A 20,911-nucleotide genomic window follows, 5' to 3' on the forward strand; every position below is an offset into this window, starting at 1 on the left:
AGGAGGGCAGGGGGGTGCATGTCAGGAGCATCCTATACCCTGGGCAGCATCGCAAGGGGGAGAAGGACCAGGCTGAATTTGTGGCTTAGTCCTTAGCATGAAGACAAGAAGGGAAGATCTGCAGGCAGATGTGCCGAGCCCAGATCAATGACAGAAGAGAATTTAAATGAAATCCCCAGGCAGCAGAGATAGCCATCTCACAGGAGAGATTTGCCCTACCATATCTTGAGTTCTTTCTGGATGACACCTGAGTACAGAGGCATGGGAAGTGAGTTTCTGGGTTAGCTTCCGGCATGCTGTGCTCTGCATAACGGATGACACCCTCAGATGGTGCAGATCAGTGAGGACAGTGCCGCCGTGTCAGCTGAGACCCTGGTATATTATGTGAAGAAGCAGCAGGCATCAGTGGGCTCTTACAGGACTCAGTCAGCTGCTCTTACATGCCACTTAGGCTTCCTGTGATTAACATTTTAATTTGCCTCTTCATCCTGAAGCTTTCACCAGCTGATGCAAAGGGTTTTCATTCATCTAAAAATTACAGTTAGGGAATTAAAGAAACCACAATGCAGGGAAATCCACCATCCATCCTTAATACCTTAGCCAAGTGAAGCATATGCCAAAACCGAGGCTCTGCTCTCCTTGACATTTAACAGTGGCTTCTCACTGATCCCCCTAGGAATCTGTGCTGCTACAAAGTACATGTCTCTGAGCAGTACTTGTGTATAACTCATAACCCAGATCTGCTTTCTTTGCATGCCCAAAGCCCTAGCTGACTTCTGTGAGAGCTTTGGGTTCATTGAATTAAGGGCTGGGCTCAGAAGGCTACACACCCAGGGGATTCTTTTCTCAGGGGACTTAGGAACCTAAGAGCAAATTTTAAAAAAGGTAACTCATGCTTACAGTCCTAAGTCTTGAACGTCTGTGGAGTTTAGGCTCTGAGGGCCGGGTATTTAGAGGTATTATTTAGGCACCTAAAGAAACAGCAAGGTGCCTACTGGGTCTACTGGGTTTGGAAAATTACCTAGCCTGTTATGTGGAACAGCCATTGGATAAAACGCCTGCATTTGTTGCATACATTCCCCCTCTTCAGTAAGTGACTTACCACAAGGCCTGAGAGTCACACTCACTTTTACTTCATCGCTCCAGCCCAATGATTCTTGGATTCTTTCCCACACAGTGGCCTGGCTTCAACAGGAGAGACGGTGAGTGCCCCTCCCTTCAACACTGTCCTCACAAGGCACTTTCTGGTGAGGTGGGAGCTAATCCCTCCAGCAGCTGTGAATGGAGTCTGGGCTCTCAAAGCCCAAGCGAATGTTCCTCACCACTGTGTAAAATGCTCCCGCTCTATGTAGGGCTTAATCTGTGGGCACGTCTACACATGCATTACTGTAGCGTAACTACAGTGCGGTAAGTTTAGTACCTGTAATACTAAACAATCAGCGCTGTTGGACAGTAGTGCCAGCACACATTTTTACATGATGCTAATGCACAGCACACTAATTCTACTGCGCATCAGCACGGCTTTCACCATGACACGCTAATTAGTCTACTGTGCTTCTAGCATCTTGTGTAAACGTGCCCTGTTACATCTACTCTGAGATGCCAGTGGATCAGGAGAAAGAGGCAAAGGAATGCTTCAGTCATGGATTCAGGTGGGACTGCAACTGAGAAGCCTGCGGAGTGTAGACACCTCCACTGTTAGGTGACTGCTGACCAGTGGCTTTCAGGATCACAGGTTTGGGCTGAGAGGCTCAGTTCTGACTCCTAGTTTAAGTGCCTAAGTCATTTGATGGATCTGGCCCCAAAGTCACTTGGAAGAATGTTAGCCCGTATGCTCATGTGTAGTTTGAACAGTGCCCTGTACACCAAGCAGACACAGTAATTGTTGTTAAGCAATATTATGACTAAGTTTTAGTATTGTAATATTAGTGAATTGGTCTTTTCCAGCCACTATTTAAGAAAATTCTGACCAAAACCTGGGTATCAAGCAATGAAATTTTGAACTCAATACTGTCAACCACTGTCCAGTTCTCACAAGACTTAATCCATTTAAGGGAGCCTACCAACAAGGTATGTATTCCTTCCTTATGCAGTTGCCCTGGAGTTACAGCAAAATGCCATGTACTCTCTTTCAGAATATAGACTGACTTTGAAATAGGAACTCTCATTTATGTGTGTGTGTGTGTGCATGCGCACGCACGCATGCATGCACAAGAGACAGAGAATGCAAAGATACAGGTATATCTTTTTACGTCTGTACATAAAACTCGACATAAATAAGAATTGCTTATTTGAGAGTTTGCAAGGTCATTATCTTGCTTTGTTATGGAAATAAGTATCATATCCTTTCCTTTCTAAAATTTAAATAAGGGAATTGGTTTCATTAAAGAGGAGCCAAAAGCACTGGTTAATATTACTCTTTGAATGCAGTGATTACTTTAGCATGTTATACACTCCATATATATCTATACAATCGTGAAATTAGAGGGTAAGTAACAATAGCTCTAAATTTAAAATCTGCAGGCATCATCCAAACCTATTATTAACCAGTCCCAAATGTCCACATTTGCTACTGAAGAGCCAAATTACCAACATATAATCACGGACCATTTTGGAGTACAGACTGCTGGTAATTATACAGCTCCTCTTTCTTCCCTCTCTTAGCTTCTTGCCTCGATAGAAAGTGATGGAAGGGAACACAAGCCGTGTGTTTGTTTCAGAACCATCTGCGCACTGTGCTGAATGCTTTTCTTGAGTGCCACTCAGGATGGACTCCTAAGCCTGCAGTTTAGTATGCAACGATTAGCATGCTCAGCTTATGAGTCTCACCTGCCTCTTCGGTTATTGCCAGGGAATTAATGAGCTCCCTACCCTCAGACTCTCTCACGCTCCATTTTCCTGCTTTTTTTTTTTAAATCAGGATTTTCTGCGCGACGTTCACAGGTACTTGGTGAGAGAGTACATTGCACAGGCCATCAAACCAAGAAGAAAAATGAAACGCTCCCGGCGGCAGGACGTGAGCAAAAAAATGAAAGAAGAAGCCACAGTTATAACAGAGACACTCAGTGAGCTGGTAGGTGGATTGTCTCATTGCCTCATTAAGCACTTTCCCTCCAGCTGGTGGTATCATGGTGCCTTGATGTAAGAAACTACAGAACACAGGGGAAAGCTTTAGGGGTCTTGTTCATTGGGCCTATGTTTACAATAGGGAAAAATTCTTAAAATCCATCAGTATGGGCAGTCCTCGACTTACAGCATTTCGAGTTACAACGTTTTGCACATACAACTTTTATAAATTGACAGCCTGTTTCAACTTTACAATGCCAGTTTTGACTTACAACGCTTGATCTGACGCAATGCCATGCCAGCGAACGAGTTCACTGCATCGCTCATCTCCCTGGAGAACATCTGTCCAAACTTCCTTGGACACTTCCTTTAAGAAAGCAGACAAGACTCCAGAAAAACCTGCAGCCAAGACTCCTGAGAAGACTCCAGCCAAGAACCCTTCAAAAAGTCTAACCAAGAGCCTTTCAAAAAGTCCAGCAAAGTCACCTCAAAGAAGTCCTTCCAAATCAATATGATTGCTATTTACAATATAAACATATTAATGTAGCTGTATTACTCATCTATAATTGATCGAGTACAAAATTCTGGGGTATTTTTGGTGAAAATAGGGTATCAGGCCTTGTTCAGGAACCAATCCCCCTTTTATAACATTGTTTCTTATGAGAAAATTGATTCCGAGTTACAACATTTCAACTTAAGATGCAGTTTTCAGGAATCAATTGTGTTGTAAGTCCGAGGACTGTCTGTATTGCAATCACTAGTTCAGCTCAGCCAGTAGCTCTAGTGGTCACTGGTGGCTGTTGCCAAGGCTCAGTAGCCAAGCCTCTGGTGGTCACTGGTTGCTGTTGTTTTTATTTCTGTTACTGGAGTGCTTAGGTTCTGCCATTATGGACTAATGACCCATTGTGCTAGGTGCTGTACAAACACAGAACTAAAACATTCCCTGTTCTAGAGAACTTGCAATGTAGGCACAAGACAAGAGATGATGGAGCGGCACAGAGACACAGGAGAACACAAGGAAATAATGGGACAGGACTGGTCAGCAGGACAGACTGTAGCCACAGCCTATCACCCTCCTAACCACTGTCAAGCTTTCTATTAGCCACGTGGCAAAGGAGAGTTTTAATGAGGGCTCTGAAGGAAGATGATGAAAGTAGCTTTGTGGAGACTTGCAGGGATTTCCTCCAACTTACGAAGGGTGGCAATTCAAGTGCTCCTATCAGTGCTGCAGCTGATGGAGATAAAGCAGGGGTAGCAATGGTGAGACCCAGTAGAAAAAATACTCTGGTAGGAAGAAGGCCAGGGGAGTCAGAAACTGGGGCCTTGCTAGGTGACCCTTCAGTCTTGGGGAGGTGAGAAGGAATTGATAGCTGACTGTCCCCTTCATGAATAATGAATACCAGGGCTAGGATTTTCAGACAAAGTGATTTAGGTGTCTAACTTGTTTTGGATCTTTGGCAAATCCAAGTCTTGATCATTAACAAACCAAAATTAGTGGCTATTTGATAGGTGAACCAGAGGAGATCCCATAGGGATCTGGGGGGGTGGGGGTTGTATATAATGTACACTCCAATTTTAAACAGATGATTTAGGTGAAAAAGGTGCAAGTTATATATGAGAAATATGGTTTTTGTTATATTAAAGTTGTGCCGCCAGTGCCATTGAAGTTGTGCCACTCGTACAATTAGAGGATTGCAGAGCTAGGTCCCTACTTAGTTACACAAGGGAGATCTCAGCAGCATGTGAATGGCTTTCCTTTCTACCCTAGTGCCTCCTACATTCTTTACCATTCTGCACAAGACTCCTGCAGGCAGATGCTTACTGGGCAAACTAGCCACTTCACAAGCCAGCGAAACCCATCAGTGCTCCATTGAAAAATTAAAATGTTAAGGCTAACTCATCTTTCATTTCCCTGATTCACTGCTGACCCTTTCCCGTGGTGATGCCATAAAGTGGAGATGTGCTATTACTCCAATGTACCCCATCCCTTGCCAGGTATTTCTGCATATGTGAGGAGGGTGCCCAGCCTAGTGGCTAGAAAAGGAGACTCAAGTCAGAGTCACCTGTTGGCCATGGATTAATTCCAGCGCCTGGAGCAAGCTATGACTGCCTTTCCTTATTATTTCATAGACATTAGGGCTGAAAGGGACCTCACAAGATCATCAGGTCCAACCTCCTGTCCAAGGGGCAGGAAGTCAGCAGGGGTCAAATGATCCCAGCAAGATAAGCATCCAAATGTTTTTTGAAAGTATCCAGAGTAGGTGCTTGCACCACCTCCAGGGGGAGTCTATTCCAGGCCCTGGGGACTAGGACAGTAAAGAAGTTTTTCCTTATGTCCAGCCTAAAATGGTCTTCCAGGAGTTTTTATAAAATAAGAATGATAAGGCAAACCTTTTGCAAAGTACTTGATACTCAGTATACAGAAATGACGTGTGTTTTACTGTGTCAAACGGATGTTGATGAAAATGTACTTTCTAGGTGTTGCTGCTTCTCATTAAAATCCAGTGTGTAGGCAGTCATCATCATCTAGTTTCTTATTCCTAGGGCTCCGATTCTGATGAGATTTCTCTTGCCATATCTGTCATTGCTGATATCATTTCTGAGAGGAAAAAAGAAAAAATCCAGGCACACCTGGAGTTAATGCGTCAGCGCCATCGAGATTTGAGGTATGTAGAGCTCATATTAGAGGATTTCTCACTGCAAAGTGCTGCGAGCAGAAAAACAAATCACATTTCTTACCTCTGCACGTATTTGTACAAATCTTTTTACTGGTTGGTAACCAAATAAAACTTAAGATATGTAGGTTTCACTTCCCGTCCCTTTCCATTTTACCCTATTTCAGGGGTGTCAAATATACGGCCCATGGGCCAGATTTAACTGCTCTCTTGGTTGCCCTCCATTTCTTGTGGTTTCAAAATTGCACTTGCAATTTTGGAAATTGTTTTTTAAAAATGCTTTTCATCTATAAGTGGACAACTGAGTAAAAGAGGGCTTCTTCCTCTTCAACACATCTCTCCACAAAGTCCACCTATGTAGGCAATCCACTGAGAACAAGAGTACAGATTCTTCCAGGACAACACTGAAGTTTATCATTTAATTTACCTGCTAGATTTCACATGGCTGGCTTACTAGAAAAATACATACACCAACAGATCAAATACTGCTGAAACATTTGTATGGAGCCAGGACCCAGCGGTAGCAATCATATGACTGCTTCTCAAGGGCCCCAGAATTTGACAGAATTTAGGCTTTTGCTTTAAATGGTACAGCCTCCAAAGATGACTAGGGGACTGTCTGATAACAATCCAGTCCTCAGTAATTACTATAGTTAAGCAACAGATTACACCTTGATATATATATTTATTCTGGTCTTTAGAGCCATCCCTATGCAATCTAGTTTATAAGCAAGGTATGAGTCCATGTCCGTAGTCACTTTTGTAACCTATCCATTGATCTTTCCATTACTAGATAAGAAGTCTGCTCCATATCTAGGTTACTTTCACTCTAAATAGAATGGTTATTGTGTTATATGAGTACAAAAAAGAGTAGAGTTTAGTGACATCTGTATATTCACCAAACAATGAAGCTTTAAACACAGACATTTCAAAAATTGTTTTAAAACCAGCTGCAGTGGTTTGCACTGTTGGGTGGGGTTACAACCAGGCCTTATCTGGCCAGTGATTCATTTAAACAGAAATTTTACAGCTTGTTCATAGCCCGGAAGTAGCATACGGTGTGTAGGGTGCCTATAGATGTGCACCCTACACACTCCACATTCTAATTCAAATGCCTCAGCATTGCCTCACTGTCACATGTATTAAGCCGCCATGTGTTTCAAAATGGCTGCAGGGGTGCTTTATCTAAACCTTGTCAAATGAGCTTTAAATAAAGTATCCTGCAGCCATTTTGAAATGTGCAAGGGATTAATAAATGGGATAGTTTATTAACGTGATAGGGAACTATTTTAATTAGAGCAGCTGTTCAAGGCACCACTTTAAGTACAACAGCCCCTCCCCCACTTTTGTCCCTGAGCATGTATCTAGGAAGCCATTAGGCACCTTCACATGTGCTGCATGGGCTGGTGGAGTGGGCATGCTTTATTTAGAGCCGCTCCAAGAGCTGCTCTAATTAAAGCACCCACAGTGTCTTGTGTATCAGCATCCCCACACTTCAAAATGGCAGTGAGAGCGCTTTAACTAAAGCTCATTCTACAAGCTTTAATTCAAGTGTCCCTGCCACCATTTTGAAGTGCAAGCATACTGATACACAAGTTAATTGAGTCTGCTCCAATGTGTTGTAATTACAGCACATTGGAGCACCATCCCCACATGTGTACGGGCACTAGGGCTGTGCGAAACAGTACCGTTCCGTTTCGAGTTTCATTTTGACGGGACAGTGTTTCATTCTGAGTTCTGTTTCATTTCAAAAGCACTGTTGCATTTTGTTTAATCAAAACTGTTTCACTGTTTTGAGACTGTTTTGATGTTTCACCCATAGGCTATAACGGCGAAACATGGAAATGCCTAAAACTTTGACATTTCCTGCCTGATTCGGATGAATCTTGCCAGGGACAACAGGGCAGACCCTACAATGAGAGACTGCGGGACCTGAACCTGTTCAGCCTTCACAAGAGAAGGCTGAGGGGGGACCTGGTGACCGTCTATAAACTCACTAGTGGGGACCAGAAGGGTTTGGGAGAGACCTGGTTTCCCCGAGCGCCCCCTGGCATGACAAGGAACAACGGCCACAAGTTGTTGGAGAGGAGGTTTAGATGAGACATCCGCAAGAACTACTTCATTGTCAGGGCAGCTAGGAGCTGGAACCAACTTCCAAGGGAAGTGGTGCTGGCTCCTACCCTGGGGGGCTTTAAGAGGAGGCTTGATGCCCCTGACTGGAGTCATTTGAGCCCAGTTTTTTCTCCTGCCCAAGGCAGGGGGTCAGACTTGAAGATCTACAAGATCCCTTCCGATCTGATTTCCATGATTCTATGGGATGGTAGCCCCTTCTGAGGGCATAAAGCCTGCCAAGTTTCAAGGACACAGGTGTAGAGATTTCTCGGAAATGGCACCTCAAGGTGTTGACAAGCAAAACCCATGTCGCTTGCCAGCAGACTCCTGTCATCTGGCCCACAGATCTGGAGGCCTGCACCCCCGAGAGGGCTGCAGGGCAGTGCCGGACTCCTGGGAGTGCCAGATGACAGAAGGCTGCTGCTGCCGCCACCTGGGACTGGTGCTGGGTGTAGCTCACTCCCAGCACTGGGAAGATTGGTGCTGCTGCTGGCCCAAGGCAGCAGCGGTAGCCTCCTGTCATCTTCTGTCAGTGCACAGATCAGGGGCCTACAGCCCCCAGGAGGAGTCTGGCACAGCCCTGCAGCCCTCCTGGGCTGTCGCTGCTGGCTGGGGCCAGTGGCAGCACCAGTCTTCCCAGTGCTGGGCATGGGCTGTACCCAGCGCCGGTCCCAGGCGGCAGCACCAGCCTCCTGTCATCTGGCATGCAGATTGGGGAACTGCCCGCACCCCTGAGAGGGCTGCAGGGCTGTGCCAGACTCCTCCAGGGGGTGTGGGCCCCTAATCTGCACACCAGATGACAGCAGTCTCCGCAGCACTTGGCACAGGCTGCACCCAGCACCAGTCCCAGCTGGTAGCAGCAGTCTCCTGTCATCTGCAGCACATATTGGGGGTCCACCTGCATCCCCGGGAAGGCTGTAGGGCTGTGCCGGATTCCTCCTGGGGGTGGGGGCCCCCAGTCTGCGTGCTGGATGACTGGAGGCTGGTGCTGCCACCTGGGAATGATGATGGACGCAGCCCGCATCCAGCACCAGGCAGATCCAGGGGCCCGCACCCCCAGGAGGGCTGCAGGGCTGTGCCAGACTCCTCTTGGGAGGTGCGGCCCCTGGATCTGCACGCTGAATGACAGGAGGCTGCCACTGCCAGCTGGGACCAGCGCTGAAGCCAAGTAAGACCGGCTTCTAAATTCAAAACATTTAAAAACTTTTAAAACATTTTAAGTGGCCTTGCTTCATTTTGAAGACTTTTGTTGAGTTTTGATTTTGCTGTTTCAAGCTTAAAATGCATCAAAACAACTTCAAAACAAAACACCCAATGAAATCTCGCATACCGCTAACAAGCACCCATTGAGACCAGCAACTCAAAAGCCAATCTCAGAAAAACCCTGAGGCCCAAAAAGAGGCAATTTCCATAGTTTTTACCCAAACTACAAATAGACTGTTAGGGTCATCAGCTCAGTTTGCATTCTAGCCATACTGGGCACAACTACATGTGCCCCTAAGGCGCCATTGTTAATGAACTGTCATTTAGACGGTGCAGTAACAGCCCCTACTGTGCCGTGCATGCTGTGCATGGTTATTTTTAGGCACTAGATTGCTGTAGCAATGCTTTATAACAGAGGAGCACATGGCTACAGAGACCTAGCTGCAGCATCACAGTTCTTGCTCACGGATGCTACATCGCCATAGCGCATTGCTATGGTGATGTAGTGTCACGTGTAGATGCACCCATTGAGTAGCATAATTTCTTGAAATAAGTTTTGAAAACCAGGCAGAGCCTACTGGACCTTTATTGTTTTGTGTCATGCCTCAGGTCATTCTTTTCCTGGGGTGGTAAGAGTCCCAGAAGGGTTTTTATATTCATATGCACACACAGCCCTGGAACAGTGCCCATTACTTGTGTTTTGTCTACTAGCTGAAATCTAATTACTGCCAGTTAACTTCCTGAGCATTAATGCTGACATTATTTATCGACTGTTAAATATAAAAGGCCTTCTGTTTCTCAGGAAAGCTTGATGAGAGGCTGAAAGTTTCACATTTTAACATCTAAAAGCATCAAGAAGGAGATTTTCACAAGCACAAAGAGCTGTCAGGTGCCCCTCTCTCACTGACATGTTGAACTTGTCTCTATACTTCTGAAAGTCTTCGAGCCCTGTCCTGCTAGCCTTACTCATGATGTAGGTAGCAGAAGGCAAAGGCACCCCCACAGAATAAGACAGCAGTACTAACAGAGTGGCAGTCTGCCTCCAGACTACCCCTGTCCAGCAGCCTGACCCTACAGATCTCGCATAGGCCGAACTCCCAGTTGACTGGGAAAAGTCCCTTCTGGACACCTCCAGCTGCCCATATTAAAGATCCTTATCCTTAGTCTATGCAGTGTCACCGAAACACCATTGTCCTAGAGTGTTCAGTCCCCCAGGCCCTTCTGCAATGCTCTTGGGATGATTAGCAAAGATCACCAAAGGAGGGATGGAAACCAGCCCAGATATTTCAACTTGCCTTTCCTTAATGCACAGCATTGTTGTTACTTGGTTTCTTACAAGGTTTTCACTCACCAAGAATGATTTTGTTTTGTTTTTCACAGGAACGAACATATTATAGCTATTCTCTCCCTCCGAGGATTTGGGAAGAAGACAAGAGAGAGCATTATTCGGCATCTGGGCAACCTCAAAGAAGATGCAGAAATCGAAACAGATGAGGCACTCTTTGCTGAGATTGAACCTCCAGCTATTGTCAGCTGTTTTTAAAGACCAGCTAACCTACAGAAATCCCCTTCACCAATTCCTTCCAGTGCTTCACATTCCTAAAGTAACTCCTGCTCCTAACTGCCCCTCCAGTGCAACATTTTATTTCAGGTGCACAACTGGACTCTCTCACCCAGAAAGCAAACACAATGGAGGAGCCAATAAATAGGGACTACACAGAAAGGATCTCCAAGAAAGGTCTATACCCTGTCTAAAAGGACATCTCAGGCTGCATACTTGGGTCTGATCATTGGAAGGCTGCTCTCTTTATTGTACTGCTGATAGTTATGCTTTCCTGTTTGTGCATTTGTTCAAAGGATCTGAGAGGGCATGACAGATTCACTGAGGTTGGGCTAAGGTTTGGACTATATGCCTGTAGAGACACCCAAGAGAAAACAAGCCCCCACCCCCACTCTAGAGCTGTGCCCAGTGCTGCCCTCACATCAACAAGTGAGCAGGCAGGGCTGAACCTTGCCTCCATGCCCTCCCTTACGGACCAAACCCTGCAGCAGAGTTGACATGCCGGGGAGTGGCGTCATTAGCCTCTGCTCTAAAACTAAGCTGCAAATGCTTCCATGGCAAGAAGGACCCCAGGAGTGAAACAGACTTCAGCAGATTTCAACCATGGGTTCCCTTGGGCATGGCCCGCTATTTGTACAGAGACCCAAGTCCTGTACTCTGTGGGAGGAAGCCTGACGGAAACCAGAGTTCCCCACTGCTGGAAGTGTGCAGGTGCTCTTCATCCCTTGGGCACAGCTGAGTAAGATGAGATGGGAATGCTCAGGGCTGGACGTATGGAGACATGAGTGGGGCTAATGGATTCAGCACACCTTGCACTCAGAGGTGGCTTTCATCTACATCTGATCAGAAGGAATTCACCCACCACCCTGGAGACTGTAGCCCTACAGAGTTGTCTAGAAGCAATGTAAAAACTGGAAGACCTGAGTAGTGAGCCATAGGAGTGGGCTCTTTGACTCTCAGACTGCACTCTCAATCAAGATTTAGCCCAGATGTCTCTCATGGAAAAGCTGTAAGAGCCTAGCAATATCAGAGCAGAAGGCAGGAGTTCTTGTCATGTTCCCTCAGCCCTTGCTCTTCCTGGAAACTCCTTTTAATGAGGCTATTATGATCTGACACTGATGTTACAAATGCAAGTGTGAGGCAGACACCAGCAACAGCTTGGCCCAGATCCTTCGCTGATGTACATCAGTGTAGCTCCATTGACTTAAATGGAACGGTACTGTTGCCAGTGACTCTCAACCGAGGTGCTGCAGCACCCTTCTGTGCCTTGAGATCCTTTCAGGGTGCTTGGGGGCGGGGAAGGGGCACGTAGTACTGCTAGGTGTGCAGACATGATTCACATGATAAACCCAGAGATTTCAAATAGTTAATCCACTGGGTTAAAACCATCCTGACCTGTTGCGCACTGAGTTCTTTGCAACAGAAAAATTGTTCTGTTATCTTCTGTAATCAAAAAAACAAGTGAAAAATAAGAGTTGGCACTTTCCAGAGAGTGCCTTGGGTCTATCATGGGGTGCCTCAAATCTAAAAAGGTTGAGAACCAATGGTTTATGCAAACTGAGGATCCAGTCCATTACATCCAGACTTTAAACAAACGATACATCTGCTATGGCTGCTGTACAGACGTTATTCCATACCATCTGAGTCCTAAGAACCTGTAACAGGTTTCCCTCTCCAGCAGCATCTAGTGGCCTATGAGAGGCACCCTTGAAGTCCCTTAATACTTCACTTCTGTATTTTTGTCTTGGATTCTGCCTTTACCTACCACCTGGCACATCTTGATGTAAATATTGTATGGATGTTCTTACAAGCAGGAGACTTCCTATTGTACTTCTATGTTAGGGTTCTCAGCCACCATGGGCTTTTCCCCCCAGCTTTCTCTAGTTAAGCCTACCAGCCAAAACCCACCAGGTGCTTAATACTCTCTGGGCCTGTGGCTCTCTGTTTGTGCTCATTATGGCACCAGGTCTTCTAGCCCCCTTCCATGCTGTGCCCCTGGGTGCCAAGTTGTTGGGTCTTCTGCTTCCTCAGGCTTGGCCCCTTTCTTATAGCCCAGACTACTAGCCAAGATCCACCCACTGGAACGTGGCTTTGAAGTCCTGCAGCCAGCTCTGGGCCACTGACCCTATACAGCTGCAGCGAATAGTGCACTGGGCCCTTTGTATGACTGCACCCTAAGGTGCTAATGAGGTCTCCTCCTCCCCTACAGCCTCAACCACAAACCACCAGTTTACCAGTCAGTCATAAGCAGTAAGCCCATGGGCTATAACCAAAAAAATAAAGTTAAGGAAGGCAGTATGCCAGTTCATGTTTTTCCATGGCTCTGTACTTCTGCTTCCCACCATCTGCTATGCTTCTTCCTCTGTGGCTGCCGCAGCTTCTTGGGGAGTCATCAAGAGTTCACCCCTTCTGCTGCCAAGACCCCATTTGCCAGCTCAGCCCAGGGTTTTTATAGTTCTGGCCTGCCCCCTTCCGGTCACCTGCCTAGCTGCAAGGCGCAGCTTTTAACCCCTACCCCTACCCTGCCAGCAGGCTGTGCCCAGAAAGTTCTGGTGTTAAAGGGACCGGCCTGCTTTTTGGTAACAGGACTAGGATTCCCTGTTACAGAGCTCCATATATTGAAAAAGACTTCAGGGATATTTTTCAGGATTTAGCCATTAGCATGATGTATGTGGAGGTGGCATTGCCTCAATCATTAATTTTTTAGTTACTGAGTTTTTAAGTTTGAAGTAAAACTGTGATAAGCCTTAGTTCATTTTTTATCCATGTTTCCACCTAGATACAGTGAAGTACCTGAAAGCAGTGGGTATTAATAAAAGGCTAAAGGCACTGCACATGCAGAGCAGACAAGAAATAAGTATACCTTCTTATCTAAGTCATTAGACACCAGAACAACTCAGAAAGAGATGTGGTAAATTCTCCATCATGTGAAATCTTGGAAACCAAGACTGGATTCCTAAGGACATGCTGTAGTTCAATAACCATATGTGCATATATTTCAGGAATCTGATGAGTGCCATTTTCTGACTTGTATCATTCATGAAATAATGCTATAGGATCATTATGGTCCCTACAGGTCCTCTGACCTGTGAATCTATGTGACTTTCATGGCTGTAAAGAAGTGTAGTTTCATCTGCACTTACTCTTGAGATGAAAGGGCGATTTTACATGTGCTCTGGGAGCGGGAGGGGAGAGTGGTGCTTTAAAGCACTGCAGCATCCCCATGCTTCAAAATGGAAGAAGGGGCACTTGAATTAAAGTTTGTTGAACAAGTTTTAGTTAAAGCCCTGCCCCCCCGCCACCATTTTGAAGTGTGGGGATGCTGATACATGAGACATGGAGACTGGATGCACACTAATTAACATGCTCCAACAGACTTGCTTAATCGAGTCTGCTCCCCGCACAAGTACAGGCACCTAAAGAGTTCTGCTATTTGCAGAATGCTATTTAGTGAGTGATGACACCGTTTGCCTCAGAGTTTTCTAATGAGTTGCAAACATCAATACGCAGAGTATAAGTATTGGGGATCCTCTTAACCCTGAAAAATACCATTTCTGCCAGTCCACCTGAAGGCAGAGGCCCAAAGCAGTAGTTAGTTCACCTGAGCAGCCCTTGTTTTCCACCTTTGTGGTAAGGTGCCTAACTCACATTAAGGCTAGGATAGTGCCCAGGGGATACTCTGAATGTTCCTACAATCTAAGTAGGCTGTCTGTGGGAAATAGCTGCAATTTAGACCGCTCTTCTGTCCTGTCTGAACATACTATATCCCTGTCCTGGGCATGAGTCACCCTGTGGGCTTAATTGCCTCTATACCAGCAGAAGTGAAATGAAGCCTAAATACAAACAGGGGGCTGCTGAGATTTCATAGACATTAGGGCTGGAAGAGACCTCCAGCATGGCATGCTTCAAGCTGGGCCTGCAACCTGAGAAGCAAAGGGCTGGATTTTCAGACACCAAGCATCTGAAGTTCCCAATGAGATCAGTGGAAGTCTGGGTCATGCTTGGAACACAGGATTGGGCCCTCTTTATTCTGTGTTGTGATTCAAGCACCGCAGGCAAGAGAAGTTTTTGTTGTGGAAAGACTGTTCTCAAAGGTCCCAAATTTAAGCTGAAGAGCTAGCTGTCACAGAAATCAGTGGATTATATTAGACTCTCTAATCAAAGCCCATTTCTATCTCCTGGGTGGCAGAGAAGAGCTTGGAAACCTGAACTAAAGGCACTCCAGAGCAGGGTGAGGTGGTCCCCTGGCCCTCTGCCCTCCCCCAACTGCTTCTCCCTGCAGACCCTTCCCCCCTTCCTTGCTGTCAGATCCTGCTGTCCCTGAGTACATGGAAATGAGGGACATGTTTGAAAACACTGACCTTGAAATAAACATGCCTGTAATTTAATTTATCCAGAATTAATGCATTTTACCTTTTTTTGAAACTGTTACAGGTTTAACATAGGTACTCTATAAACATACTTTTAAGCAGCACTTTTGTGCTTAGCTATATGCAGTCTAAACTATGCATGGTATTTGTCCAAGCCAAAAGGCTCATGTTTTACCATATACCTCACTGGGCTTGGTCCCAGCAGAGTCAACAGTGTTTTGAGCTATGGTGACCCCAGAGCTCAGCATTGCTCCCACAAAGGCTCAATATGTTAATTCGCTCCTCACTCATAACTGGAACTGGGAGTCCTGGGCTCCTCCAAAAAATTATATGCAGATGAGGCACAAGGCAACCTGGTCTGCCTCCACTTTATTGAGGATGGACCACAATAATCATATGTGACAGGCTGAGAAAGAGGGCAAAAGAGAGCTCCTGGGTGAACTGTTTGGGGCCCTGTTTGGTGATGTTTGCTATACATTTAAGGCTGGTGAAGAAACAGGAATAATTGGAAATGGGAAAGAAGGCTCAGTTCAGCTGTGGGAGTGAAGAAGAAAATATATTCAATGTAGTGGCTCACCATGACTTGAAAATTAGTTAGCACTGAGGGGGACTGAGCACAGTGGGCATTGCTATGTATGTTTTCAGATGGGCTATACTAACTTAACCTTTTGGTACCACACTACAGGAAGGGTGTCAGGTCTGGCTCTGGCCATCCTGGTGCTAGCATATATAAATATAAACACACAAACACTAAAAAAGTTCCCATCATTGTTTGCTCTATATAGGCCATGTTTTTTATAGTCATGCTTAGTGTTGACTACATTTGATCAACTTTATAGTTGGTTTCCATGACTGAGTGTCACGGAGTCACAGAGGTGCCCCGTGACTGTGAGGGTGATTGGCAGAGCTGTCAATCACCCAGGCAGCTCAGGTGCCTGGTTGCCAGGACAACCAGGTGGTCACATGGCCAGAAGAGGGCAGGGCCTGGCCTTTATAACTAGCTGAGGCCGGAGCTGGAAACACAGTTCCCTTCTGGCTGCCGCAGGAGCAGGAGCTCTGCGGCTCGAGCTGAGTGGCCTGGGTTAGTGGTTGCTACCTTACCATGCTAACCGGCTGCAATGATGCAGGGAACAAGATCGCCCTGATGGAAGGTAGGATTGAGAGCCCTGGCGGGGCTTGGAGTTATTGTTAGGCGTGTGGAGCCTCTATTTATGTTGTAGCCAAAGGGCTGGAGTTTAAGTTACAGTTTACACCGGAGGACCGGGTGAGGCTGTAGGGGAGCGAGGAGGCCTCAGGGGAGCTCCCCAACAGCTTGGGGGTTCCCAGTGCCCAGTTGAGGCACAGTGCCAGGGGCACTAGTGTCGGTGCTGCTGGGCATTATATTGCGCCAGGGAGGCGCAGTGTGCGGGGTTACAGACCCCTGCCCATAAGGGCAGTGTTTAGCCCCGGAGCGGGGCAGAGACAGGGCGCAAGAGGCGCGGAGTCAGCCCCGAGAGGGCAAGGCCCCTGGAGCGGGGAAGAGACAGGGCGCAAGAGGCGCGGAGTCAGCCCCGAGAGGGCAAGGCCCCTGGAGCGGGGAAGAGACAGGGCGCAAGAGGCGCGGAGTCAGCCCCGAGAGGGCAAGGCCCCTGGAGCGGGGCAGAGACAGGGCGCAAGAGGCGCGGAGTCAGCCCCAAGAGGGCAAGGCCCCGGAGCGGGGCAGAGACCGGGCGCGGAGCGTGCGGCGTGTTGGCCCCAAGTGGGGAAGCCCAAAGGGGCAAAGCACAGGGAGCGCGGTAGAGGCCCCTGAGGGGCGAGGCCCCAGAGAGGGGCTGAATAGCCAGGCCTAGCTAGCCACCCAAGGGCGCCGAGACTAGGGCGGCGATAGCGCCGGCCCAAGGGCGCCGAGACTAGGGCGGCGATAGAGCTAAGGCTAGCGCGGCGAGAGCAGCCTAGCTAGCCACCCAAGGGCGCCGGGACTAGGACGGCGATAGCGCCGGCCTGAGGGCGCCGAGACTAGGACGGCGGTAGAGCTAGGACTAGGGCGGTGAGAGCGAGCCGGCCCAAGGGCGCCGAGACTAGGGCGGCGGGAGACCCGAGATCCGGGCAGAGGGACCGAGCCGGCCCAAGGGCGCCGAGACTAGGGCGGAGGGAGCGTGCCGGCCCAAGGGCGCTGAGACTAGGGCGGAGGGAGCGTGCCGGCCCAAGGGCGCTGAGACTAGGGCGGCAAGAGCGTGCCAGCCCAAGGGCGCCGGGACTAGGGCGGCGAAAACGCTCCAGTTCCAAGGAGAGCCGGCGATTAGCCAGGCGCCGGCTAGAACCCGGCCCAGGGGGCGCCGGTAGTGAGCGGCGCTGGCGAGCCGACCCAGGAGGCGCCAGCAAGTAGCTGGGCGCCAGCGTGACAGGCCCAGGGCGCGGGGAACGGGCTAGGGATTGGGGCCCGACCCAAGGAGGCGCCAGGTGGGCAAAGAGCCCCGGTGCCCGAGAGTGAGAACAAGGGCACCCGAGGGGCGAGGGACCATACAAGCGTCCCCCAGAACAGCTGCGAGGCTTGGGGTGTGCTGAGGGGGAGGCTTGGAGGCACGCATTGCCCTTAAGGCAGGACGCATATCGAATCCCCAGTCTGGGATAGGGACGAACAACAAGACCGTCCATTAGGGAAACTGGCAGCCTCCACATTATATATTTAACCATCAAAGTTGTGGCGGGCGAGGTTCTGAGGGTGCTACGTCACCCTAACGTGATGGTAGGCGGCGCTAGGGAGCTCACGGCCGCCCCTAGCCGCCCCTAGCCGCCACTCCCTCACACTGAGCATATGCTGCTTTTGGCAGCAGTTTAATGACTACCAGTGTAGTTAATGAGGTTTCCTTGTATTCGTATGTAAGACAAAGACCTTTTATCCCATGTTGACCAGGGGAGGGAAGGGGAACCTTCTTATATTCAAGGAAATGCATTACTTTCTTCATAAGTCTGGGACAAAACTAAGCTTTTCCTTAGAAACAGGAAATATTTCCTGAAAATTCAGACATTTCCTAGTAGAGAAGGGTTTTCCAAACTTCCAGTGGTAGCTGATCTTCTCGGGTGGTCCCCTAAGTCCTTCCTTACTTGTGTTATGATGGGAAAGATTCTTCTTCTGGACTGACAGCAGCTATATGTTCATTCTCAGTAACGCCAAGGTTTGCTTGCCTTATGTCTACTGACTTTATTGCAACTACTTACTTGAGTAAAACAAGCAGAAGTGCCCCCAGAGTTAGTTTATTGTTCTCCATCAAACATAGCTTTGTGATGATGCTGTCTGATATTTTTCTTCAGGTTTCTGTGTTGCATCTAGATTATCTATTGTAATTTCACATGAAGTCATTCAGATATGTAAAAGAAAGCGATAACATTCTGACTGGGCTTTACTAGCTCAGAGGTGACTGTTTTTGTATTTCCTGGAGAGATTTGAGAATTCATGGTAGAACTGGGTGGAGAAACATGTTTCTTCCTTAGAGGACTCTGATATTTAGTTGTGTTCTGAATTGGAACAAACATCACAAAGCCAAAATGGAAGCCCAGCTCCAGGGACCCACACATAGCAGACTGCTCAGCACTATGGGGGCCCACAGGCCCCTGGCTCTGAAGCTGGTAGTCCAGTGTTATAATTTAAGGAAATTTACTTGGTAACCCTATCCTTTCTGATGACTGTGAAACTCAAACTGAACTGGGCCTACTCACAGAAGTTAAAATACAAAATATTGATGACAATTGCATAGGCACAAGAGAATGTAAGCTTGTGGCTAGACCTTCTGAAAAGAAATAATGAGGCATCACTTCCAGCTTATCTTATTATATTTATGATGATTTCAGGCAGGATCCTATTTGTCTAGTATGTAACTGTGAAATGTCTATCTTTGATTAATTAGTATAGTAAATATTTATTTGGAATTAACTCACGTTCATGTATAGGAAGAGACATTCTCTATATGGGCTTTGATAGGTGTCTCCTCCTGGTTTAGTTTTGTTTTGCCTCAGTGGTTCCCTTGATCTTCCAAAGATGAGTCCTCAAAAATGTTGTGTTTTTCCTTGTTGTTAATCAATTTCTTGATATGTTCCAACTTAGTGGAAATGGATAACCTCTTGTTACTGAGGAAGGTAATTCAATCAAACTTGGGACTTTCTGATAACCAATAATGAACACTTTGATGAACAGGATTTTCATATTAATTACTGCTTGGGATTCTCTCTTGATGTATACAACTACAAGAATGCTTTGAAGATGCTGAGCTAAAGGATATAAAAGAGGAATAAAACAGCGAACAGCACATGCTTCCAGAATGAGAAATCATTCTGACAAGAACTGCTCCTGCGCTCAGCTGATCTTCTAGGTGAACATAGATCCATGCATTAGAGAAGCTGACATGGATGAGAAACTATCACTGTACAGCTGAATACTGGACTTTGCTTTACTTTAGGCTCATTTAACAGTGAACACTTGTAGTAAATAAAGCCTTTCTGTCATTCATCGAACAAGTTGTTGTGTCAGTCCTTTATACACTAATCCTGAGCCCAATTTCATGACTTGACACTTTCCCCATAAATCCAAGTGTGATTCTGATATAAGTTAACACCCTCCTCACACTTTCCTGGACCACTTGCTGGTTCCTTATCTCCTAAGCTCTTGGTCCCTATTAACTTATTGAGAGGGTGCTATGAAAAAGGGAATCACAGGTGTTGAGGAGGTGGGCAAACAAGCTGGCAGGAAACTGGGCAGGTCCCCAGGGTCAGCAGGAATCCAACAGAATCTGATTCAAACCAATGTATCAACAGAAAGCCTACCAGCTTTGACAAACTGGCAAATTGGATGTAACCGTGTTTCTGAGATTGTCCAACCTAGGCTAGTAAGTATAAACAGGGAGCAAAGAGCATATTAACGGTTGTTGGAATCTCACTTCCATTACAGGAAGAGTAAGAGAGTGTTTATGTTCCATTTAACAAGCCTGCTCCTTACAGATAAGGCAGCATATGAATTGTGCAAGGACAGGATGGAAATTACATGTATTCCAACTGATGAATCAGTCTTGTTGCACTCTCAGCCTGTTTCTGCATTGTACAGTTTATACTGTCTCTTGTATTATTCCATATTAAGTTACGGAGAACAGCAGCATCAGTGATGTGCTGTGTTCTGTGGTGTGATGCCTGCCGTCAAAGGATCTCACACCATTTTAAAAAAAACAAACTGTCACTGAATCTCAAATCTCTCTTGGGAAATGGGTAAATAATATTATATTACTTAGCATATTGGGGAAATGATCTATAGAGAGGCCATGTGATGTACCCAACACCATACAGGGAACAGATAGCAAAGTTGCGAATATAGTACACCAGTACTATTGGTATGGGGGTACACACACAGTTAAGGTTGTTTTGAGTTTATATAAACAGATGTATGTAATTATAGTGCCCACACATGGTAGAGGCTGGGCTGGGATTTACACAACTCTCTCTCTCTCTCTCTCTAAATGCTGCTCTAAATTTCATGGCATCAGGTTGTAAGTTATGTATCAGAACAGCAAAGGGTTAATATAGCCCAATTCAGTTTTCCATTGTTATATATTTTTTATGTGATGACTCATAAAATTTAACCTAACAGTTTCCTCTGGGGGAGTTGGGAATTAATCACAGGAAGTAAATACCGAAAATCAGCTTGTTGAAAGAAGAGATTCTTAATTTGCATTAATGGAATCAAATTTCTCAGCTGTTAGGATGTGCAGTCCTGAAAGCATATATATTGGACACAGTCCTATTCTGCTATATTAAATACATTAAATGTATACAAAAATGTCACATATTTTCTATGTATCATGTTGATTTCTTACTGCCCCTATAATATTTCCATAATATTAATGCCAAAAACAATAATCACCTTTAAAACTTTTCTGGAGATAAACAGTTACCTCAGTCCT

At 46.5% G+C, this 20,911-nt stretch overlaps 1 protein-coding gene across 1 annotated transcript in view; it reads left to right on the forward strand.

Moving 5' to 3' along the window:
• The window catches only part of EXOC3L4 (exocyst complex component 3 like 4), a 40,516-nt gene extending 21,038 nt beyond the window's left edge, over positions 1-19,478 (forward strand). Inside the window, exons 8-11 of the mRNA XM_090034085.1 lie at positions 1,948-2,070; positions 2,921-3,073; positions 5,611-5,732; positions 10,437-19,478. Of these exons, the coding sequence (XP_089890211.1) occupies positions 1,948-2,070; positions 2,921-3,073; positions 5,611-5,732; positions 10,437-10,599 (561 nt within the window). The 3' untranslated portion in view covers positions 10,600-19,478. The remainder of the gene's footprint in view (positions 1-1,947; positions 2,071-2,920; positions 3,074-5,610; positions 5,733-10,436) is intronic.
• The last annotated feature ends 1,433 nt before the right edge of the window (positions 19,479-20,911 follow it).

The sequence above is a fragment of the Crocodylus siamensis genome, chromosome 2 (genome assembly GCF_052110815.1).
Source record: "Crocodylus siamensis isolate JL-2025a chromosome 2, ASM5211081v1, whole genome shotgun sequence".
Classification (NCBI taxonomy): domain Eukaryota; kingdom Metazoa; phylum Chordata; order Crocodylia; family Crocodylidae; genus Crocodylus; species Crocodylus siamensis.